Here is a 23,446-nt window from a genome sequence, read left to right as displayed (position 1 = left end):
GGGCGGCTCCAGGCGCTTGGCGAGGCGAAACCTGCGGAGGGGCAGCTCCTACTGCCGCCCCGGGCGGGGGCAGCGGACTCGGCTGGACATTTTGGAGGCGGGGGGGGGGCCACCCGCTCCGCACCAACCGGGGGCGGCCGGAGAGGACGCGGCCGCTTCCCCCCCCTCCTCCTCCGAGGCTCCGTGCGCGCCCGGCCGCGGCCGCTGGGTAGCGCTCGGAGCCGCGCCGACTCCCCGCCTCCCCTGCTCGGGCTGCCCCCGGCTCCGCCGAGCCCCGCCGCCGCGGCTCACTCGGCCGCCGAGCCGCGCAGGAGGAGCAGGCAGCCGGCCGGAGCGCCCAAAGGGGTCGGCGCCGCGCCGCCAGCCCGCCCGCCGCGCCCCGCCGCCGGCTCCGAGCGGGACCCCGCGCCGCTGCGCGCCGCCGCCGCACTTTCCGCGGCTTCCCCCGGCTGGCGGGGCGCGACGGGGGGGGAGAGACGCCCCCAACCCCCCCCCCCGCCCCATCGCCCGGAGCCGCCGAGGCGGGGATGTCCCCAGCAGGGAGCTGAGCGCTGGGGAGGGGCCGCCTGCAGCCCCCCCGCCCCCGGACCCCAAACTTTGTGGTTTTTGTGTTTTTTTTTTTTTCTTTCCCTGCGGCTGCGGTGTGCTCGGCTCCGGGAGCGAGCCGCGGGAGCGGCTCCGGCCCCGATGGTGCCTGGGGACGCAGAAAGGGCCGGGGGCGGACAGCCCAGCGCTTCCCACCGCCTCCCCTGACGAGGGGCTCGGCTGCCGGCCCCGCTCCGGATTTTGGGGGTCCCGGCTCTGCACGCCCCCGGGGAAGTTGGACACGGCGGGGAGCTGCCTGCGGAACCCCCCCCCGCCCTGCCGGGAGCCTTGCCCATCGCCTTCGCCTCCCCCCGAGCAGCGCTGCTGCGGGGGTCCCTGCGCCGGGGGGGGGGTGCCCGGAGAGCAGCGGGGGCTGGCGCGGCGGCCGCCCGGATTATAAAGTCGGGGAAGTTGCCCCCGCCTCGGCGGAGCCATGGCCCGGCTCGGGAGCTGGGCGCTGCTGTGCTTCGTGGTGCTCGCCCTGCCCGGCCCCCCGGGAGCCGGAGCCCAAGGTAAGGGGATGCGAGGGGGGGGTCCCGGCGAGGGGTGCAGCTCCTTCGCCCCCCAGCTCTCCCGCTTTGATGCTGGAGGTGGAGCAGGAATTTGGGGAGAGGGGGTCCCGGCGTTGCTCACCCCTTCAGCTGAGCCCACTGAGGTGGGAGCTCCGGGGAGCCCCCAGACTGCCCTGGGAAGTTTGGGTGTCAGCCGGGGGGGCGGGGAGCGAGGCAGCCCCGGAGCTCGGGGCGAGGAGGGGGCACAGCCCCGGCGGTGTTTAAGGAGCCCCCCAGGGGCTGGTGCCCAGGGCTGAAGGGTGCGGAGCGCAGTGCCTGGCAAGCAGCACAGCTCTGCTCTGCCTCCTCCTCCCCCCTGCCCCATAACAGCCCCTGCTCTGGGGGTGGGAGGGAAATTTTGCCCTGAGCATGGGGTAGAGACTGCGCCGGCCTGCTCCGGGGGGGCTGAGCACCCTCCAGGGACAGCGCAGGGCGAGGGCACCCATTTCACCCCCTCCCGGGGGAACCCACTTGTGTGGCAGGACCTGGGGCACAAGTTTGGGAGCTCCCAGGGAGCAGCTCTTGCACTGGTGTTGGTCCCATCGACCTCCAGCCGGCTGGTTGGGCTGGGCAGGGTGCTGGGGCTGGAGGGGGGGCTGCATCCCCAAGCCCCCATGGGTGCCCGGGGGCTCCTCGTGCACCCAGCCGGTCCCTGGGGCGAGTTGGTACCGCTGGGCAGGGCGAGCCCTGTCTGCTCGTCACCTCTGGGGCTCTGGCGTGGCACAGTCTGGTTTTAGCTGCTCCGTTACCCTGGAGAGAGGTAGAAATAGTTCCTGGCCTTTTTGGGGTGCGACTGGGGTTCAGGGGTGCAAGGGGGGGCCCTCCTGGGGTCCTGCCCCTCCCTAGCAGAGAGGATCCCCATGAGGATGAGGAGGAAGGTCCTGCCTGGCAGGGCTGCAGTGCAGCTGCCTCCGTCCCCACTGCTTGGACTGAGTGGATCCAGGCTGCAAAATGGGGGGGGGGGGCACGGCGGGGTGCAGCGCTGTGGCTCGGGGGGGTCCCTGCCGGTGACATTTCTCGCCCTTGTTTGCAGCAGCGAGTGGAGCCAGAAGTCCCTGTGCGTTCCCGTCCTCCTGCTCCCCCTGAGCCTCCCCTAGCACTGCTATAATTTCTCAGTAATTAAGTTCAGAACATAACATCTAAAGCGGCAGTATATTATCCGGGCAGGCCCTGTGTGGGGAGCTGTGAAGGTCTCTTTGATTGATTCACTCCCTTGCTGAGTTTCTCTCCTCCTGGCTGGCGTCTCCAGCTCGCGAGTCCCCCACGGTCCGTTTGTTCCCGGCTGCGGGATGGGCTCCTGGCGGGACCCGCTCCCCTCCCGTTTGTCCGGGGGGGGGGCTGCAGGGGCTCCTGGGGGGGGGCTGTCCATGCCTCAGCTGTGCCTGGAAGCGAGGGGAAGGAGCTTTTCCTGGCGCGCGGTCTGGGCTTTGCCTCTTCTCTCCCTGCAGCGCGCCCCGCACGTCCTGGCGGGCAGCGTGACATTGCGCTGCGTGGCGGCCGGCAGCCACGGGCGAGCAGCCGCTGCCTGCGACGGAGCAGCGCGGGGAGCGTCGCCAGCCTGGCGCGTGCCCGTCCCCCGTTACGGGCTCGGCAGAGGCCCTGGGGACACGCGGGCAGGGTCACCTCCCCGGCTGCCGTTCCCCGTGCGCGGGGGGCTGAGGAGGACAAGCATCGCTGCAGCCCGTCGTGGCCAAGGTGGAGGAGCTGGAGGAGGAGCGGCCCCACGGGCACGATGCCCTCATCGGCTGCGGCGGGGCAGGCGGGGAGCACGGGGTGATGCCCCGCGGGGACGGCTCGCTGCGGGCACCCCCGGAGGGCTGGCGGCCCCATGGCCAGGCCGGGAGCGGAGGCAGACACCCGCTCGGTGCAGGTGCTATCGATTCCGGCAGCCGAGGAAAATGGGATCAATAGAGATGGAGAGCAGCGGGGGAGGAGGGCGCGAGACCTTCCCGGCCGGGGCGCCGAGCTCCCCAGGCGCAGGAGGAAACGCTTTTAATACCTGCAGTTACTAAAACAAAGGTTCCGTACCGCTGGGAAGAGATGGGATGGAAGTTTAATTACAGCCTGGCTGCGCTGCGTAATTATTAATTACCCGTGGCAAAAAATAACTTATTGATTAGGGCCCTCGCACTAATTACCCGGAGGCGAATGCGGTGCTGGTGGAAGGCTAATCAGTCAGCGCCGCCCGGGCGGGAGCTGTGTCGCAGTGCGACCCTCGCAGGGGGTGCGGGCAGGTTTTGTGGCCCCCAGGGATGCAGTTTTCCCTCCCCTGGGGCTGGGGGCACAGCCCAGGACCCCCCGCACAGGCACAGCGGCTGTAATGGGATTGAGGAGGCTGCGGCCAGTCCCAGGAGGGATTTGGCAGGCTTAAGGTTCCAGACGGGATTTGGGGCAGGGGCCTGAAAAGGCAGCCAAAGAGGCTTATTAGGGGCTGGAGTGGAGGTGTGGATCCTTCTGGCACCCCCGCGTGGATCCTGGGCACGTCTGCGCACACGGAGCCTGCGGAGCAGAGCTGGAGGGGAGCAGCCCCTGCCCCTTCCTGGGGATGTGACAGCGGCGACGGGCTCGTGCGAAGGTGCCTTTATCCATGAAAGGGTCCCTGTGGGGTTGGTAACGCCCAGCTACAGGGTGGCAGTCACCAACCCAGGGCTGGCCAGGATGGGGCTGGCACCCACCCACCACCATGCTGCCCCCGGAGCACTGGGTGGCTTTTTCTCTTGGGCTTTCCTCGGGCCAAGCCCCTTGCAGCAGGGCAGGTCGGTGTGCGTGGTGCTGGGGGGGCGGTGGGGCAGGGACGGCCGAGCGTGGCTGCTCCTGCGCCTCCTCCCCTTCCCCGTGAGCTCGGCTGCTGCTTCAGCCGCTGGCCTCGTGCAAAGCTCCGGCTCAGGAAGGAAAGTGGCTTTTAGGGGAGAGGAAAGGGAGATTAAAATTTGATGCTTCTTTGGAAGCCATTAGTGGCCAGGCGCAGCAATGAAATTTTGATGACCCGATAACCGTGCACGGGAGGGATGCGATCCGCTCGCGGGCAGCCCAGGTCGCCGTGCCTGGTGCCCTGCTGGGTCCCTGCAGGGTTGGGGTGCAGGCACGGCTGCTTGCTCGTCCCCCCCCTTTGCACGGAAGCCCCTGTGCTGGTGTGTTTGGGTGCGTTGGGGCGGCTGAGCTGCCCCTGCCCAGCGGTGCCGGCTGTGTGCGCCCCGTCGAGTGCTGCCCGTCCCTTAATGTCAGGGGCCGGGCTGCGGTGGTGTTTTTGCTCAGCGGGAGCAAGTGCAGGAGCTGGAGGAGAGAGGGAGGCAGGCAGGCAGGCGGATGCAGGCTGCTTGTGATCCTGGGAAAACGCTGATAATTAAACCTGGGAGGAGGGAGGCTGGCTCACGGGCTGCAGGAGGGGCGGGTGTGATGAGGAATGACCCCGCGTCTGCCTTTGTGGGTTTTTATGAACTGTGTCCTTGTCCCCAGCCCAGCTGCTGTGGCACTCGGGAGTCCTGTGCTTGCGGATCTGCCGGGAATGGGGCAGCTCCAGCAGCTTCTGCCCGGGGCTGTGAAGCCCGAGGTGCTGCTTTGCCCCGTTGGGACACCCCCTTCCCGACCCAGTGCGGGAGGGGAGCGCCCGTCCTCCTCTTCCCCTGTCTGGAGCTGGTCCCTGATGGTGGTTCCTACCTCAGGATGAGCTCCAGCCGCAGCACGTTATGTAGGTCCTACATAAACAGTGGCTGGTGGCTGCGTTGATGTTTGCAGCAGCCGTGCAGGCTGGGGAAAACGAAGCGCTGCTCACATCAGGGTGCGGAGCTGCAAGGGAGCAAATCCCTCGTGGTGCTGGGTCCCAGCTGGGTGGGTGAGCAGCGGGTGTCCTTGCCCATGAGCCCTCGTTACCTCCCTGAGCTCGTTAGCAGGTTGCGTGTCATTGGGTGAAAAATGGTCAGTGCTGGGCCCGGAATAAATATGCTGCTGTCAGACGTGATGTGATCGCGCTAACGGAGGGTGAGCTGAGCCCCACTGCGGCTGTGGGGCAGGGCAGAGGGGCCGGTGGTGCTCTGCTGGTGCCACGCAGCTCCTGTGCGTGGTGCTGAGCCGTGGCTGTCCAAAGTGTGGTCACCCGTGGGGATCCGGCACCCTTGTGGGGCTCAGAGCAGTGGGTGCAGGGGACAAAGGGGTGTCCTGGGAGCTCCTGGGGAAGGACAGGCCAGGGTGGGAGCTGTCCTGTGCAGGGGAGCGCTGCGTGGAGCTGCTGGAGGGGGCACGGTGTCACCCAGGGGCTGGAGACGTGGTGGCAAAGCCAGGTACCCCACCCAAAATCCCTAGGCATGCTGCTTTCTGTTCTGGGGGGTCCCACCCTTTGCTTCCCCAGAGCCATCCATGGCCGTGGGTCTGGATTTGGGGCAGGATTTTGTCAACTCACCCTGCCGGCAGGCAGGAATGTGAAGGCAGTGGCTCCCCACTGTGCTGGTCCCTCCTGGCATCCCTTGCTCCCCAGGCATGCCGGCGATGCCGCCTGCAAGGGCATGGCCCCGGGCACCCCTCCGGTGAGCTGGAGCCAGCTGCTGGGAGTGCATTCCCCCCCCCTTGCTCCCAGCAATGGTTTTGGGGTGCATCCATCCCCTACTTGCTCCCAGCAATGCTTTGGGGTGCATCCATCCCCTCCTTGCTCCCAGGGATGTTTTGGGGTGTATCCTCCCCCCCCCCTTTTGCTCCCAGGGCTGCATCCTGCTGCTGCCACCTCCCTCCCCAGCCCCCGCAGACCACCTGCCCGCGCCCCCTCGGCGGCCCCCTCCCTTTGCCCCCAGCCCCGCGGGGCGCAGGAATGCCTGCGCCTGGAAAAGCTGCGCCGGGGCTCGGGTTGCCTGGGAACTGGGTAACCTGATCCTTGGGAACGGGGCCGAGGGCAGGGGACATTCCCCTCCGCAGCTGGTCCCCGGCCCCCTTTGTCTCCCCTGCTCCTGTGGGGCCGGTTGCGCCCTCGCCCCCACCCCCCCAGGAACGGGGAATGTGGGCGCGGGGGGCTCCCAGCCTGCGCTGTCCCCGGGGATGCTGTGACTGGCAGCCACCGGCTGCTCTGGGCTGCTACCTCCCCGCACGGATCGCTGTCACCTCCTGGCCGGCGGCCACCGCGGGCCGGGGATGGCCCTGGGCACGGTGGCCAGCTGCCGCCACGTGCCAGCAGCTGAGCGTCCCGACTGGGAGCGGGGGACAGCGTGATGACAATGCCAGGAATGCCAGAACCTGTCCCCGTGCCAAAGCCACCCTCGCTTCCCTCCCCGGCAGCATTTTTGCTGTCACTGTCCCCATCTCGCAGCATGACAGCTGTCCTGAGCGCTGCGCTCTGCTGGGGAAACCGAGGCAGGGGACGGAGGGGGGCGAGGTGGGGACGGGGACAGGGGCACTCTGACCCCTGGGGCTGTTGGCCAGGCCGGTGTCCCCCTGCTGAGCCCCCTGGGGATGGGCTTTGCTGCCCGGCACAGGCACACACGTGAGCGGCTCCGTCGGCTCTCATCCATCACCGCCCGCCTGCGCGGGGACGCCGAGGCCCCTGGTGTAGGGAAACCTTGATGGGTTTGACCATTAGCAGGAAGAAACCACGGAGCTAATTTTAGCTGCGATAGCTAATTGCTTTTTTTGTGCTGCCGGGTGGGGAGGCGACAACCTGCGAGTCCTCGGCTGTAACCTTGAGCCCTCCTGCCTGCGTGCCGGGGTCCTGCGGGACGTGGGGGGCGGTCATGGGGGGGGCACCGATCCCTGTGTGGGGGTTCACCGGGGAGCGAAGCCAGGTGCTGCAGGGCTGGGGTGCCTGGGTTTGCATGGGCAGGTGTCCCTTGTGCCCCTTGGGGAGCGGGGACGCGTGTGGCATTGGGGGAGAGGCCCCTGCAGGTGGTCCGGGGCCGGTGGGAGACGTGGGCTGCATGGCGGCGTGCCCCAGCGCTCAGCACCATCGCTGCGGTCGTGGCTCACAGCAAGGTGATGAAGGCAAATGCTATTTTTAGAGCCCTTTAATTGATCAGGGCGTGCGTGCCCGCTCCTGGGCACGTGAATCGCCCAAGCCAGCAGGCGTTTCCCTGGGGAGAGCGTGGGGCTGAGGGCAGGATTGTGTCTGCAGGGCTGGGCTGCGTGCGCCGGGCTGCCCGGAGGAGCCTGGCCCCAGCGCGTCCCCGCTGTGCTCCCCAGGGCCAGGTCCTGGTTCATGGGGGGGGTTTCCTAAATTAAGAAACTGGGCCGAATGTAGGCCAAGCGCTGGGCGTTAACCGGGGTTTGGTGTCATCGGCATCTTGTTCGTTGCCCTCCTTCGGGAACTGATCCTCCCGGCGGGGAGCGCCGAGCACTGGGATGTGCTGGTGGTGTCCTGGGGGTGTCCCCGAAACTGTGGGGTCAGTGTGGGGGGACACGCGGGGCTTCCTCATCCTCCTCCTCGCCTGGGCTTGGAGCACAGGGTCCTGGGGGAAGGGGACACGGGGAGCAGCTTCCGCAGGGGCTCGGTGCCGGGGTGGGAGCGGGTGCGGGAATGCTGCCGGGTGCCTGGGCCCTGATGGATGGAGGGGGCTGGGGCGGTGCGGCGGACACAATAGCTCTGGTTTCAGCAACCCGCCTCCTGCATGCCTGAAAAACAGCTGATGGCCACGGAGGGGGATGAAATGGGATTAGCTGCTGATTCCAAAGGGAGCACGTCCTGCCGAGCCGGACAATGCGCCCGCTGTCCCCCGCTTCACGCCTCGGCGATCTGGCCCCAGCTGAGAGAGGGGCTTGGCACGGGCTCCCCAGGGTGGGTGCCTCCTGCCCTGGCTGTCCCCAACATCCTTGGGGGCTGCTGAGTCCCCAGCACCACTGCGCTCTGGTGCAGGGCAGGCTCCCGGGGTGCTTGTGGGGTGCAGCGGGGTTGGGGCTCAGCCTGCCCAGCACAGCCCGGAGGGGCCGTGGTTCATCTTCTGCCCCTGCAGCAGCACCGAGCGGGTCCTGTGGACCAGGGGACCTCATCCTGCCCGTGCCAGGAGCTGGGGCCATCCTGTCCCAGCAAACGGGAATGCTTCGTCCCCCCCTCTGGAGCCCCGCAGCCAGGATGGAGAAGGAAACCTGGTGGTGCGAGGCGCTCTGCAGGGTGGGTGGCTGCAGCCCCCGCGTGTCCCCGGGGTGTGGGGCCTTTGGGGGTGGAGGGAGACGGGCACCGAGGGGACCCGGGGCAGGAGCTGCGCCTGGTCCCAGCTGCAGCGCTGCCGGGGCGCGTGTGCGCGGCGCGCTCAGTGGAGTGAATTGATGTTTATTTTGATAATGAGTTCTCAATGCATTCGCAAACTAATAAAATCAACTCATTAGGGTGGTATGTTTAATTCAAAGCTCTGCTGTTGGGAGAGCCCTCCCCGGGGGCTGCCGGCAGGCGCGGAGCACCCAGCCTCTGCCTTGCACGCTGGGTGCAGGAGGAGGAAGGTGATGGGCGCCTTCATCTCCCTGCCTTTGTCGTTTTGCTCGCTTGCACCAGGGAGAGAGGGACTGGGAGGGCAGCGGCAGGGAGCCGAGCTGTGCAGTGGAGGGTGGAAATAAGGCACGCGCTCTGAGCAGGGGAAATAAGCCGCCGAGCCCTTCACCTGGGGCGATGGCAGAGCCTCGCTCGGCTTCTCCCCCATAAGCCGCACGTCAGGCTGGGCAGCGGCGCGGGCTCTGCTGCTGGAATCGCTGGCCTGGCTCCGCAGCGCTGGCTGTAAAAGCCCCTCTGGCTGAGAGAGAGCCACAAGTGTGTAAATAAGGGCAATAACCGGAGTTCGCTTCTCTGCCCTGGAAAGCCGGGGCTGTCGGGAAGGGCTGGGGGGGGGCTGCCAGGCTGCGAGCTGTTCCCGTCCCTCGCCTGCGAACGAGGGCGTCTGGAGAGGAAAGCTTTGGAAAAGGCTTTTTCCAAGGAAAAAGTCTGCTTGCGCTCATGCTACAGCTATTTATGTTTGAAGTGAGCAATGCAATGACTAATTAATAGTCTGAATAAACGATATCTGGACGGGGCCCCCCAGTAAATCCCTGCCTGCCTGTCCCAGCTGTGCGGTGCCTGCTGGCTCGGGGGACGGGGACACGGGCAGGGGACCTCGGCCACCAGTGGCTTTGTCCCACTCAGTGCTGGGGGGGCCGTGGGGAGCTGGTACAGCCTTTTCCATCCCGCAGGGCTGGCGACTTAATTGCGTCAGCGCCCTGGGAAAGGCTGAGTGGGGCTTTTCTTGTGGTTTCTGCCTTCTGTTTTTCTTTCCCTGTCGTATTTTTTCCGTTGGGAAATGCTGCCTTGTGTAGACTTCGTGGTGAGCCTGGAGAGCGGCTGGCTGGCTGGCTGCGAGGGCGGTTGCAGGACCGGGGCTGTGCTGAGCATCCTGCATGGCCAGGGGGTGCGGGGGGCTTTGGGAGCTTGGGGGCTCATCCTGCAGAAGCGAGGGCCCAGGCACTGCCGAGGAGCCCCGTCGGCTGCCGTGTGTCAGCCAGGGCTGCTCACAGCGTGGGCTTGGCAGCGCCTTTGCTTTCCTGCCCCTCACCGGCCGCAGTGGCCCTGGGTCCGCGGTCTGGCTTTTGGGGCCAGGAGCCACTGCTGCCCTCCAGGAACACCTGGAGGATGCGCTCGGTGCGCCCCGTGGGGCCAAATCCAGCCTGCAGCCGTGCTGGGCTGCACTGGGCTCGTGTGCCATCCGTGCCACGGGGACGTGCCCGTCCTCGCCCTCTCGCTGTGCCGGGGTCGCTCCCGGGGAGCCAGCGGCGCGAGCCGGCCCCTCTCCGGCAGAGCCCTGGCGGCGTTGAGTCACCTCCCGGGTGTCCGTGACTCACGCCAGTGACCCAGATTCGGAGGAGCTCAGCAATCGCAGCGTCAGGAGGATTTGTGGCCTCGGAAGGAGTTTGCTGGGGAAGGAGTTTTGGCCGGAGCCCGGCAGCTTGTTAAGTGGCCCCCAGCTGGGGACAGGGCTGTGCCACGCGTGGGGACGTGCTGCGCTCGGAGGGGACAGGATTGCTCCAGCTCGTGGGGACACCCAGCCGTGCCCCCCCAGAGCTGGGCAGCCCCTGGGCTGGGTGGGCTGCAGCGCCCCGTCCCCCTGCTGAGCCCCCGTCCCCCTGCTGAGCCCCGTCCCCGCGCTTTGTCCCCTGCCCGGTGCTGATGGATGCAGGGGGACGTGTGGCTGGAGCAGGGAGGGGACATTGGAGGTGGCTCCCGTGCTGATGCGGGCTGACAGGGGAGCAGGACAGGAGTGCTGACGTGGCCGTGGGGACACGGGGACGCTGGCACGTGCTGGGCACCTTGTGTTGGGGCGCGCGGGGCGCGGAGCTGGCCCGGGCAGGGGGAATGGGGCAGCGGCTGATGGGGACCTGATGTGGGGCTGGTACTGGGGGGCCACTGGGATCAGGGCCAGGCAGCAGGGTTCACGCGTTTGGAACCAAGCGATAGGGTCCGTGCTTTTGGGGCCGGGGTTTGCGGATTTGGGGCTGGGATCGGGGCCAGGCACCGGGGGCTGTGCGCGTGGAGCTGCGCAGCGTTTCGGAGCACAAAGCTCTGCTTGTTGGCCCCCCCCACCCCCCGGGCTCAGGGGCTGGGAACGCACAGCGGTGCCGTGTGTGCGCTCCTTGTTGGGGCTTCCCACAGGGGGAAATGTTGTTTTTTCCAGCCGGAGCTGCCGGTCCGGGCGGGCAGAGGGGCTGGGTGTGCGAGGACAGGCAGGGCTGGGCACGCACACAGCCCCGCTCTGTTCCCTCAATGAGGTGCTTGCTGTTCCCTGGCCAGGGCTGGCGCCTCTCCCTCCTCTCCGTGGGGGTCTCGGGCTTTACCTGGCCCCCGTGGGCACCGAGCTGCCCCCAGCCGGGTCCCCGCTGCCAGGGCTGGGCGCTGGGGGTGTCCCAGGCCACCATCCTTGGGCAGGGGGCTGGGGGCTAAGAGGGGGCGATGCTGGCATGGCCTCAGCTCCGCAGCTTGGGGCACAGGGGGAGCTCCCCCGCTCTGGGACCCGCCGGTGGCCATGGACACGTGCTGGGAGCTGCGTGGGGCTTTGAAGGGGTCCTGGGAGAGGGTGCAAAGGGAGGTGGCTTTGGGAAGGGAGGTCCTGAGCGGGCACCGTGGTGCTGCGGGGCTCAGCACCCCTTTTGCAAGCGTCCCTCGTCCTGGGGGAGCCGTGCCCGCCTCTCCCCATGCGCCCTGTCCCTGGTGGGGCTTGGCCGGGCACGGCGAGGCCGCCAGCCCCCTGCAGCCGATGGCCTGCTGAGCCCTCCGAGAGCCCGGCTGCGGAAGAGGAGCTTGTTATGGAGCCATCCTGCTTTTAATTAACAAATTAAAATCCTAGTTAACAATCCAGCCCCAGGGCTGTTGGAGTCTGGGAGAAGCTGGAGCGTTTGTTATGGAAACAGCAGTTAATTAACAAATAAATAAATAAGTGTGGGCCTGGAGACAGATCTGCGGGAGGAGGAAGCGGGGATGGCAGCGGTCGGGGCGTCCTGCCGGCCTGGGGAGAGGCAGTGCAGGAGGAGGGTGTCTGTCTGTCCGTCTGTCCATCAGTCCCTCTGTCCTGGGGGGTGCCACAGCCCCGCTGGGCAGTGCTGACCCTGCTCAGAGCCGTTGGGTGCGCGGGGCTGGATCCTGGCTGTGCCACGACGTTCCTGGCCCCGTGCCGTGTCCCTGCGTTGGGCTTTGCAGGGGGCCCCAGCGGGCGCAGCCTCTCCGCACCCCGGGGCCGAGGCTGGGAGCTCCGGCGGCGATGGATGGAGGGTGACAGGGGCACAGCCGCCGCGCGCTCGCAGGTGACACCGGTGCCGTGCCGGGGCTGCAGGGGCCGTGTGATGAGGCGGGGGGGTCACTTTGTGCACCCCAGAGGCGGGGATTGCTGAGGTCCCCCGTCGGCGTCTCCTCTGCCCTGGGGCTGGGTGCGTGCCGGGGATCCGGGCAGCTCTGTGGGGCTGGGCGCAGCCGGGGGTGCTGAGACCACGGCCCCCAGCCCTCCCCGTCCGTGCCCTGCAGCACCCCGCTTGCGTTAACCACAGGGAGCTGGTGCCAGCTGCCAGCTGGGGTTGTCACCACGGGTGGTGCTGACGGGGCTGTGGGGTCACCGTGCGGGTGTCACCTCGCCCATCTCGCCACCCAAAGGGTGCCGGAGCCGAGCGCAGGGGTGGCTGCGTGGGGAGGTGACCCCGCTGCCAGCCCACGCCTGGCCCCACAGGGTTTTTGTGTGGGGAGAGGAGGCGGCAGAGCCACCGTCCCTCCCGCAGCTTCTCCTTTCTGAAGGCTTAAGGGAAGAAATCAGTTTAAAAGCCAGCTCTGCAAATCCTGCCAGCGTCACACGGGCTGCAGCGGTGCTCCGCTTAGCAGCCGCTCCAGGTCTGCCTCTCTCGAAGCCTCCCACCTAATCCAGTTAACACACCTCTGCAATCGGCTTATGGCATGTAAGAAACCCCAAATCTCCTGCGAGGGAGGCGCAGGATGCTCCACCAGGTCCCCGGGGGCGGCGCCCAGCCTTGGCTGATTCGGGGTCATGCCGTGGCAGCTTCAGGGCAATTTGGAGGTGCAGGGGACCCCTCCTGCCCCTTGATTCCCCTGCCTTTTCCCCCCACCCCCCCAGCTGTACGCAGTGTGGATGTTGTGTGCACACTTGCACGCTCACCGTGAGGCTGGCCGCGTCCCCCGAGCACCCTCCCAGCACCCAGACCTTCCCTGTGCCGGGTGTTTGCACCCCCCTGCCTGCGCTGCCTGCTCTCCGTGCCGGTGCCCACCCAGAGCCGTGACAGCGATTCCCCGCTGGCTCAGGGCTGTGCAGGGCTGTGCAGGGCTGTTTGTTCGTGGTCGGGGTGCGTTGGGAGGAGGCACCCCGTGCCTGCATCCCCCCCAGCTGGGCAGGAGTCGTGGTGTGAGCCCCAAGCGGCTTTGCTGCCAGCCCCGCGCCTCTCCGCTGCGGTCAGTGCTGATGGGCTCGGTGCAGGGCATCAGCGGAGACGGAGCCGTTTCCACGGGTGGCCGAAGGGCCCTGGGTGCCCGTGCAGCACCGGGAGCCTCTCGCTGCTCCGGGACCAGCTCTGCCCTCGAGGGGGGCACCGGGCATGGGCTCGGAGGAGGCTCAGCCTGGCGTGGCTCTGGGCTGTGCTGCTGGAGGGAGGGCTGCGGCGGCTCCGAGACCCTCCCGCGTCCTCTGAATGCAGGTGGTGCGGCTCCGCTCCAGCCTGCCGACAATGCGGGGCCACAAACCCCGTTTCCGTGCAACGAAGGTGGTTTTCTTCCTTAAAAACCGCTCAGATCTCCGCGCGGCTGGGGCCGAGCGAGGGAGGCTCTCCGGGTTGCGCTGCCTCTGTTTGAAACCCTCTCAGCTCCGCTCTGCGATCGCTTTAGGAGAAGCCGCCTCTTTTCGGCACGGCTCGCGGCTCAGCCCCCCCCTGCTGCCCCTGCAGTCTCTGGGCTCGTTGTGGCCCCGCTCGGGGCCTGGTGCTCGGGCAGGGATGGAGCCAAAGCTCCCTGTGCTTGCCCCAGGCAGTGTGGAAGCAGCGGGGCTGCAGGGCTGCCTTTGCTGGGCAGGAAAATCACAGCTGGTACGGGAGGGGGCTGCAATTAGCAGCTCCAGCGTGGAGAAGGAGCAGTTGTTGGGCTCTGGTTTTTGGGGGCATCGTCCCCCCAAGGCTTGGGGACACCCCATGGGGCTGGGGAACTGCTGGAGATGGTGGCTGAACGGGAGATCCGGGCTCGGGGTCTGCCACGGCCCGGCTGAGCTCTCAGTGGGGATGGGACCGGGTTTGATGGTGATGTTTGTGGGGCAGGGCCGGGACACAGGGTCCTCACCGCCACCCTGTGCTCGTCTGGGGTCCCAGAGCTGGAGCAGCACCTCGGGGCGCAGTGGGAGGGTGCTGTGTGGGTGGGGAGAAGGGAAACCCTATGGAGAAGGTGCGTAGGATCAGGGGGCTTGGGCAGTTTTGGGGGCCAGGCTGAGAGGCGAGCGCTGTCCATGGAGGCTGTGGATAAACGCGGTAAAAGGCTGAGAAATGGAGCGTGCCTTCGGGGAGCCACCCCCACGCTTAGCCCGGCCACCGCGGGGCCTGAGGGACAGGCCGGGAGGTGGCGGGGACACGGGGAGGGGACACGGAGCGGGGACAGGGAGCGGAGCCGCAGCCTCTGCTGGAGCATTGGAAATTGCATTTCACGGCCGGGCGGGCTGGGATACCGACTCCAGCACCGGGCGCTCGGAGAGGAGATAAGATTTGATTAAGAAGGCCGCTATTAATTTATGGCAAGTACACTCATGATAGCAGAGAGGTTGCTTTTAATTAATAGCCAGAAGGAGATTTATAAAGCTCTTGGTCTCAGCGGGGGGAGAAGGGGAGGGAGGGGAAAAGCAGGAAAGGAGAGGAACAAAGTAAGTTGCGAGGATTAACGGACACATCTGCAATTATAAGTCTTTTTATTGGTCAAAAAGCAAAAAAATGTTAAAAACACACCAAGGAGCCGTGCTGGGAGGGGGGCGACGGGGCTGAGACGGGCAGGGTCACGCTGGGTGCTTTTGGCACCTCTCCATGTGCCAGTGGGGACCGGAGCTGCTCCGTGCCACTGCACGGCCACCAGCCAGGCCCGGAGGGGACAGGGGGGCAGCCGGGGTGTCCCCTGTGGCCATCTCAGCCGCGCTGACCTTCCTCGATCGTGCCAAGGTTGTGCAGGGGCTCGGCACGGGCTGCAGCCCGCTCACGCGCACGAGGCGCTGCGGTTCCGGAGGGATCGGTCGGGGTGAGGTGGAGTCGTGCCAGTGCCTCCCGTCGCCCCCCCCCCCGGGCATGTGGGCACCGAGCCCCCCTGGCAGAGACCCGGGGAGGGGTCAGGGGCTCTGGGCACACCGGGATGGGGACGGCATGAACGGTGCTTTGGGGCTGGTGGGGCTTTTGTCGAGCTCTTCAGTCACTCCTGTCCTCCTCGGGTGGCTGAGCTGCGGTTTCTGGGTGTCCCCGGGCGGGTTAATCCTGGCACCAGCCCCTGGTGCTGGGGACGTGCCACCGCCACGGGGCGAGCAGGGCTGGCACTGCCTGAAACGCTTCTCCCCGCTGCACCCAGCGGCGGGAGACGAAAGTTGGGCTGTGCCGAGAGCCCCGTGCCGGGGATGCCGTGGGCGGCGATGCCGGTGAGCGGCGCGGCGTGGCTGCGGGGCGCAAGCCGTGGTCCCCGCTACCGCCTTGAAGCACCGCCTGGTGCCTCTCCAGGGCTCCTGCCCCGTGTTTGAAGCTGGCGGCGAGTCGCTGCGGGGAAGCCGATGATCGGGGGTGGCTCTGGGGGTGAGCGGGGCTCGGTGAGGGTGCCCACACCGTCCCCACCCCGCGCCCACCTTCCCTCTCGGCCCCCTCGGCGCCGTGGCACGGGCGCATCGAGCTCCGCGTCTCCCCAGGTGCCGGCAGCGCTTGGCATTTCAATTCTGTTTGCTTTTTATTAAGGGGAAGAGGCCTCGTCTCAGGAATACTAATGGCCCTGGCAGCGGTGGAGAGCGCTGCTAATCCGCCAGCACCTGCCGGGCACCGCGGGGCCACCGGCACCGTCCTGGGGGACGCGCGGGGGCAGCGGGGGTGGCTGCCAGCGGCGGGGCCGTGCGCGGTGCTGCAGCAGCTCCTGGCCTGTCCCCGTGGTGGGACCGTGCCCTCCGTGCTCCACGGGGACGCGCGCCGTTCCGGCACGCGGTGGCTTTACCAACACGACGAAAAATTGATGCCTCCCCACCGCACGCTGGCGCTGAGCGAGCAGAAAACGGAGCTTAGCCAGCGCGAGGCTCCCCGGGCACCGCTCGGGGCATCGCCTGGCCCCGGGTCAGGTCCCTGGGCACGGGGACGCCGTGCTGGGGTGGCGGCGGAGGGGACGTGGTTCATCCCTGGGGACGGGCAGCCTTGGGTGACCTCTCTTTGGAGAACCGAGGGGCTCCGAGGGGGTGGCCGGGGCTGGGGCGGTGGCACGGACCCGTCCCACAGCCAGGGGAGCCGCGCGGCACCGCGCACCCACCAGCCAGGGCTGTGACCCCACCGGGGTCCCCCGTGGGTGCCGTGCCTGGCGGTTTTAACCCCTTCCCTGCCACGCTGCCACCCGCCCGCCCGCCTCCCCCAGTCCCCCGGCTGCGGAGCGGCTGCTGCGGCGCCAGGGAACTGCTCCGCGAATATGTTCCACAAATGAATAATAAAAACAAAGGAAAATTACCCTCTTTATTGAAACTCGTTTTATGAATAAAACAATTATTCTGGTAATTGAAAAAATGTGTCGTTAAATTAAATGCAGTGGTTCCTATTAAAATTTTAGTGGATTTCTTCTTCTCTGCTCCTTTTTTTCCCCCCTTCTCCTTCCCGCCCTCCCTCCCCTGCCTCCGCTGGCGGCTAAAGGCTGGTAATTATAGCGGAGGGTTTCGCTTTCTCTTTATTGTTTTTTAATCTCCTCGTGCTGCGTAGCGCCAGCGATAGTCTGATGCAGAAGAGATTTAGCTCCGTCTCCCCTTGCTGGGGGGGCTCTGGGGGGCAGAGCGGGGGCTGCGCAGCGGGGCTGCCGTGCAGGGACACCCCAGGAGGGATGGAGGACCCTCGGGGGCTCTGCTGGTGCCAGGGCCGGTGCTTGCAGCCCTACAAAGCCTGGGGGAGCAGGGACGTGGCTCTGCCACCCCCGTTGTGCATTCGGGGTGTCCCCCGGGGGTCCGGCTGCGTGATGAGCAGGGATGGGTTTGGGCTGCCTGGCGCATCCAGCTGCTCCTCGCCCTGATTAACGGCAATTAGCAGGAAGCAGGCGCAGGGCTGATCAGCTTCCGATTAATGAGCCGGGGAGGGGAATGTCTGGGTGTCGCCTCCCTGTCCCAAGGGGCAGCAGGGTGGTGGCCCTGTGCTGAGCCCAGGAACGGATGGGGCCTGCGGTCCCCCCCCCGCTGTCCCTGGGGTCACCGTGCTGGGCGGGGGGGGGGGGGACGACCCAAAACCTCTCCGTGCTTGTGCAAGGCGTCCACAGCAAGGACGGGGGAAGGACCCGGGCATCTTGTGAGCTGCTGGTCCTGCACGGAGGGCTGGGGACAGGTGAGCGTGGTGACGGAGCTGCGGGGACCCCGTGCTGCCTGCGGGGCCGTGCCTCGTGCCCCCAGCCCCATCTCGGCTCCTCTTGCTGGGGCTCATTGAGCACGGGGGGGCTGAACTCAGCCCCTGCCGCCAGCAGCTGCCCGGCAGAGCCGTGCCCTTGGCAGGGCTTCAGGCTGGATTCCTCCGGGCTTAAAACTCCCCGTCTCTTCCCATCAGGAGGGATTTGAAGCTGGGGGGGGAGATGCTTAGATCCCAGCTCGCCCATTACGCCCTGGTATTAGGATCCATTACTGCTCTGCCAGTGAGGCCGGGCCCCCCTGCCCTACATCCTCATGCCCTCCCCAGTGCTAATGCACCGGCCGCGGGCTCAGACCCAGCTCCCGGTGCCCATTATGTAAATAAAGGGTAACGACCAAAGATTTTGATCCCGTTAGGCTGGATTAGTGCCTCGCGAGGCCTTGGCATTAAAATGTCAGAGGCAGCGGAGGGAGAGAGCGGGGAGAAGGGAGCCGGGGTCACCCCCCTTCCCCTTCCCGTCCTCCTTCCCCATTACCAGCGCTCGGCACCCCATTTATCCCCTCCGTCACCCTGGCAGCTCGGCCAGGGGGTGCGCTGCCGTTCCCCGTCCTCTGCACTGCAGGCTGGGGATGGAGGGGCTTAGGGGGGCGCCTCTCGGCGTGCAGGGGACTGTGCTGGGCTGGCAGAGGTGGCACGGCATGGCACGGCATGGCACGGCACCCATCCGTCTGCCCCGGGGAGCCCAGCGCCGCCAGCAGATGTGCAGCTGTTCCCGGGGCCGCCTCTCCCTCTCGCTGCCGCCTGTGTTTGGAAAGTGATGAATTTCTGCACCAACTAATTAGTCTCTAATTAGCAAGTGGAGTGTAAACAGTCACAACAGATGGGGGAGAGGCAGAATTAGCAGTAATGACCCTCCGTTTGGGGGGGGGGGGACGTGGCTGGCACGCCCCAGGAATTCTCCCGCTGGGCTCAGGACCGAGGGCGGCGGTGTCGATGCTGCGGGCACCGACCTGCACCCGGCGCTGGGACCCTGCCGTGGCCCATCCTGCCCCGGGCAGCGGGAGATTTTTGGGGGGAGGAAACATAAATTGTTTGCAGGGGGACCTCCCAGCTGCAGCTCTCTGTCCTGCTCCGGCTGGGCGACGCGTCTGCGAGGCTGGGATTGCAGAAGGGAGACGGGGAGGGTGGTGGTAGCCGTGCGGGGAGGGTGCTGCGACGCCTCTCCCCTCCGAATGGTGCTGAGTTGTGCCCGTGGCTGGAGCTGGTGAGCAGGTGAAGGTCGGGAACAGCCCAGCCCCTGCTCGGAGACCTCTCTGAGATGCCAGTGGTAAATCAGGCGTCCTCCTCTTCCCCAGGTTCCTCTGCTCCTCCTGCCACCCCCGGTCCCCGTGCCGGGGCGCGGGCGCCCTCGTCACACGTCGGGAGGGCAACGAGGATTTCACACGCGGCCGCCCCTGCGTGCAGCCGGAGCTGCTCCAGCGCAGCCACTGCAGGGGGGGGACGAGGATGGAGCCCGGAGCTGCCCCCACCCCGTGGGAGCCCCAGCCTGGCTGTGCCCTGCCGGGGGGGTTTTGGCTTCCTGGGGGGAGCGGAGCAGCGGCTCATGGGGGGGGACAGGGGAGCTGCTCCGTCCGAGGCGGCTGCCGTGACCTTGGTGGGCGGATAACGATCGCATGATCAATAGCGGAATTAGGATGCGCCTCTCCTCCTCGGCACCGCTTTCCACCCTTTAATGCAGAACAGATGGCTGGGGCGCTTCAAAGCGAGCTGAGACTTAGCTGCTTAAAATCAAATTAGGATGTATGCAAACAGCGAGCTGCCCCGGGGAAGGTGCGGCGGGGGCACCCTGCTCCCAAGCGCCTCCTGCGCCAGCGCCGGGCTCGGCGTGGGGACGTGCCCCGGGCACGCCGCTCTCGGGGCCGCCGCGGCGCCGCTGCAGCACATGGGGGCAGCGGGGGGCCCGTAGCAGCCCCCCGCCGGGCGTTCCCATGGGTGCTGTGCCTGTGGATCACGCTGTACTGCCCCAGGTCCCCAGGTGCATTGGCAGCATCCGTCCAGCTGGGCTCCAAACCGGTCCGTGGCTCATTTACTGGTTTTGGCATGGGGTCGGTGTCTGGCTGTGCCTCAGCCCCAGCCGGGGGCTGTGGTAATCCCAGGGGTCTCCATCTCCAGCGTGAACTCATCCGGCGTGGGCCAAGCCCTGGTGTTTGAGGTCAAGCTTCTCTCTGCTGCTGCCCCTGGCACGTGTGCGGCCCCGCGCACCCGCGTGCAGAGCAGCGCACGCCATGCACGGACACGGCTCCTGCAGCTGGATGCGCACCCATGGCCCTCCGAGAGCAGCTCTGTAACCCCCTGCAGTGTTTGGGGCTTAACGGGGGGGGGGGGCAGGAGCCGGGCTGCTGGGGGGTTCAGCCCTGATACCCACATCCAGGGGGCAGCAGGACAAGGGCAGCCCCCGGCAGCCCGCGTGCTGCTGGGGGTCAGGCTGGGGGCTGCAAGGAAGGAGCCATCCCCACCTGATGACCCCCCTGGCGTCAATGCTTCTGGGCCCCCCCCCCCCGGGCACTGGGAGGATGGGGCTGTAAATTGGTGCAGCATTTCAATATGGGTGCAGCAAGGGGCTGGGGCACCCTGGGGCATGCTGGCAAGGAGGAGAGGGAACAAACAGACCCCCAGGGAGGTGTCTGGGTGCCTCTGAGCTCCTGCACACCCCCAGCATCCCTCCCAGGGTGGCGGGGGCCCCGCGGCGGGCTGAGCCCAGCATCCCTCCCGGCCCTGGGCAGCTCGGGGCCGGCGCTGCTTTGCTGGCAGCTCGCAGTGCGGAGCGCCGGGGCTGGAATTCAGCAGGCGCACACAAGAAAGCAAAGCCCGACCCCAAAGAAAAAACCCAAAGCCGTGATTGAAAGCGCACTTGAAAGCTGCTGGGGAATATGAATGTGTCTTTGAAGTAAAAGGGCTTCCATTTGTTAAGCAGAAAATGGAGCTGTGTGTTTCGATTTATAGTTTTACTTAGCAAATAAAACAGGAGACGAGTAAGTGTTTATGTCTCACTCTGCTCCCAGCCCCTCCGCCCCATTTCACCCCCCGAGTTAAAAGCTCCGTGCTTCTGAAACGCTGCAAAGGCGGCCAGGAATAAAGCGAAGAAAGCAGCTTAGAGAAACCCTAGATGGGCTAAGCTCCCGCCGATACGCTCGGGAAATGGCTCGGCTGGGGGGTGGCCAGGTGGAGGGGTCCCCAGGCTGGGCTGGGGGCTGTGGTTTGGGGGACAGGGGAGGCAGAAGCTGGGATCCCCCGTCCCTGAGCCCTGCTGGAATAAAGCCGTGCCCGGGATGAAGTGGCCGGGGCCCCGGTGCTGCCCTGCTATGGGGGCGTTGCTCCTGGGGTGGCATGGGGCAGGTCCCGGCTCTCACCCCTCTCCCTTCTCTCCCCCAGACGACGTCTCCCCGTACTTTAAGACGGAGCCGGTGCGGAGCCAGGTGCACCTGGAGGGGAACCGCCTGGTGCTGACGTGCATGGCCGAGGGCAGCTGGCCCCTCGAGTTCAAGTGGCTGCACAACAGCCGGGAGCTGACCAAGTTCTCCCTGGAGTACCGGTGAGTGCCCGCCTGGGGATGCGCGGGGCAGGGGGGGGACACCAAATCCTGCCCGGCGTGCTGGTCCCCATCGGCTCTCCTCGTGGCAAGGGGACACCTCGCGGGCACCGGGGGCCCGTGCCGAGGCTGGAGCTGTGATTAGCATGCCGGGAGCTGCCTCGCTCTGTTTGGAGAGCAAACGGGAGCAGAGCAGTGGATTTAAGCGGGTCGGCAGCGAGAGGAGGCGTTTGCGCAGCGCAGGATTAGCAGCGGGCCGCAGATCACGGCCAGCTCGTGGCCAGGTTTGGCCTGCCCGGGCCAGCACCGGTCCCAGCCCCGTGCACCGAGTAATCCTGCCAGCCCCCGTCACAGCCCGCTTCCAGCTCGCCTTGAAACCAAGCCGGGCACCTCTCGCCGTCTCTTCTGCGCGCGCGCGTGTCATCCTCTCTGTTTTAATCAATAATTCAGCCCGAGACACGCCGTTCCCCGTTTAAAGGCATTGCATCCGAAGGCTTCGTGTTGCTGTAGCAACGCGGGGCTGCTCCGGGATGCCAGGAATGCAGACAGCGGGGCTGGGGGACGTCCCTGTCCCTTCCCCTGCACCGGGCGGGGTGCTGGTCCCCTCCCCAGCACCATGCCGTGGTGGCTGCGGGTCCTGGGGACCCGTGGGGTGCCCCCCACCAAGCCCAGGGGTGCCCCAGTGGCTGCAGCTCTGCGATGCTCCTGGCTCGGTACCAGGGCGCTCCAGCGGTGCTCGTCCCAGTGCTGGGTGCCCGGTGACCCCGTGGGACGGGTCCCTTGTCCCTAGGCCTGGTGGCAAAGCTCGGGTGCTCGTCGAGCCCTGTGATGCCGGCGGTGCAGGACTCCAGCTGCAGCAATGCAAAATGTCAGGCGTTAAATGGGGCTGTGGAAGTAGGGTGGGGGCTGCAGAGCCCACGCAGGAGCAGCATGTGCCCCGGGGGCCAGCACTCGTGTCCCCACACAGCCCTGCAGCCCACGTCCCTGGCGCGAGGTGACTGCCTTCCCCCGAGCCCCCTGCCTCCGGCTCCAGCTCGCAGCCAGGGAAGGATTAAAGAAGAAAGCAAGAAAACAAACAAAAACACAGGGAAAAACCCAAACAAAGCTCGCTGCCGAGCCAGTGAAGCACGCAGGCTCCCTGCAAATCTCTGCCCGGCTCCCCCGGCCCCGCAACCTGCCGGCAGCGGCGTCACAGCCCGGCACACGCTGCCCGGCCCCGGCTCCCCGCGGGGATTTTGCGTGGCGAGAGGAGATTTCGGACGTCTCGTCTGCAGTTGGAGGCTGCCGGAGAGGAAGGCGAAGTACCAAAATTAGTTATGATGGGCATAAATTGAATTTTAATAGAGATGTAGGTGGCTCGGAGCCAGCCCGCTCAGGCAGCGGGAAGGTAGTAATTAAAAGTTAACGAGTTTAGAAACAGAGTAATCCTTGGAGGGGGGTGGAGGGCTGGGGCTGATGGCCGGGAGCGTGCAGGGATGCTCGGGCTGTGGGTGCCTTGGTGGGGTGGGTGAGGGATGTGGGGTGCAGCCACCCCCTGCTCGGGGCCAGCACACGCCCCCCAGTGTGCCCCCGCTCTCGGGACAGCGGGGACCCCCCCCAGGACCTTGCTGTGCCCGGGGCAGGACGCACTGTGCTGCCCACGTGCTGGGCCCGTGCCCGTGAAGCTGCAGTTCCCAGCCAGGGCAGCGTGCCACGGAGCCTTCGGCCTCAGCATCCTCCCCTCTCCTCCACCACCCGCACCTCCGGCTGCTCCCAGCCCCGCGCTTTTCGCCCATTTCCCTCGTGCCCCCTCGGCCCCGCGCCCTCCCCGAGCAGCTCCAGCCCGTCTGCACGGCTTCGCTCCCGCGTTCGAAGGCGAGGAGCCGCTCTCCCAATTTTCCAGCGGGTTTCCATGGCAACTGCCCTTTCCTTCCCGCAGCAAGCCAGCCGCCAGCTCGCGGCGGGAGCGACTCGCTGGCACGCGGCGAAGGGCAGGCGGGGAGCGGGCTCGGCGGGGCCCCGGCGCTCGGCCAGCGAGGGGCAGGGACGTCCCCCCCCATGGGCAGGGGGAGCCGTCCCCATCGGGAGCATCCCTGGGGACCACAGGGGACCGTCCCCTGGCCACTTCCCTCCTTCATCGCCTGCTGCTGGCGTGGGGACGGCTCTCCGGGGGGACCCCAGCTGCCCCCACGCCTGGGCACCCCGCAGCACCCCGATGCCCGACGTGACCTTGGTTAAGATGAAGGTGGTGGCGAGGAGGGCGGTGGCGGAGGCTTGCCCGGTGTGCTCCGTGCCCCGGCACGCCGGCACCACGCTCTCCGGGGCCGGCTCTGTTTTTCCGTGCGTAATCTCGCCGGTGCCGGGCTCTCCCGCGAGCTCTCCGGGGCCTGACTTCTCCTCGTAGGAGGAATCACAACATGCAAATCAGGCAGCTCGATGCCTTTAATGAAATCCTCTGAAGGAAAGCGCTTCTCTGGTGAATTGAGGATATTTATTTCTCATACAAGAAATTTAACATGCAGATTAGTTGGGTCTGGTAATTTATCACATGAGATTGTCCTATTAAGGGTTGCGTCGAGTCCTGCTGCCTTCGGAAATTGCCTTACGCATAGATTACCTCTGGACAGCCTCCCATCCTTGGAGATGCATCTTCCATCTATGCAATCAGCCCTCCCTCCTCCCCCCACACCCACCGCAGCTGCTGGGGGAGCCCAGCAGCCCCTAAAGGAGCCCCCGGCGCTTCCCA

At 66.7% G+C, this 23,446-nt stretch overlaps 1 protein-coding gene across 3 annotated transcripts in view; it reads left to right on the top strand.

The window, feature by feature from the left end:
• The first annotated feature begins 559 nt into the window (after nt 1-559).
• Nucleotides 560-23,446, top strand: part of SDK2 (sidekick cell adhesion molecule 2) — a 48,058-nt gene continuing 25,171 nt past the window's right edge. The window contains exons 1-2 of one of the 3 annotated variants that reach the window (XM_083805077.1): nt 560-1,097; nt 20,565-20,724. In XM_083805077.1, coding sequence (XP_083661203.1) covers nt 1,019-1,097; nt 20,565-20,724 — 239 coding nt within the window. In that variant the 5' untranslated portion in view covers nt 560-1,018. Of the gene's footprint in view, nt 1,098-15,468; nt 17,115-20,564; nt 20,725-23,446 lie in introns of those variants that run through there. The other 2 variants (XM_083805075.1, XM_083805076.1) reach the window with 2 other exon arrangements.

This window comes from Anser anser (assembly GCF_964211835.1).
Source record: "Anser anser genome assembly, chromosome: 19".
NCBI classification, from domain to species: domain Eukaryota; kingdom Metazoa; phylum Chordata; class Aves; order Anseriformes; family Anatidae; genus Anser; species Anser anser.
The sequence above is the reverse complement of the archived record's forward strand: the minus strand, read 5'-3'. Positions and strand labels throughout refer to the sequence as shown.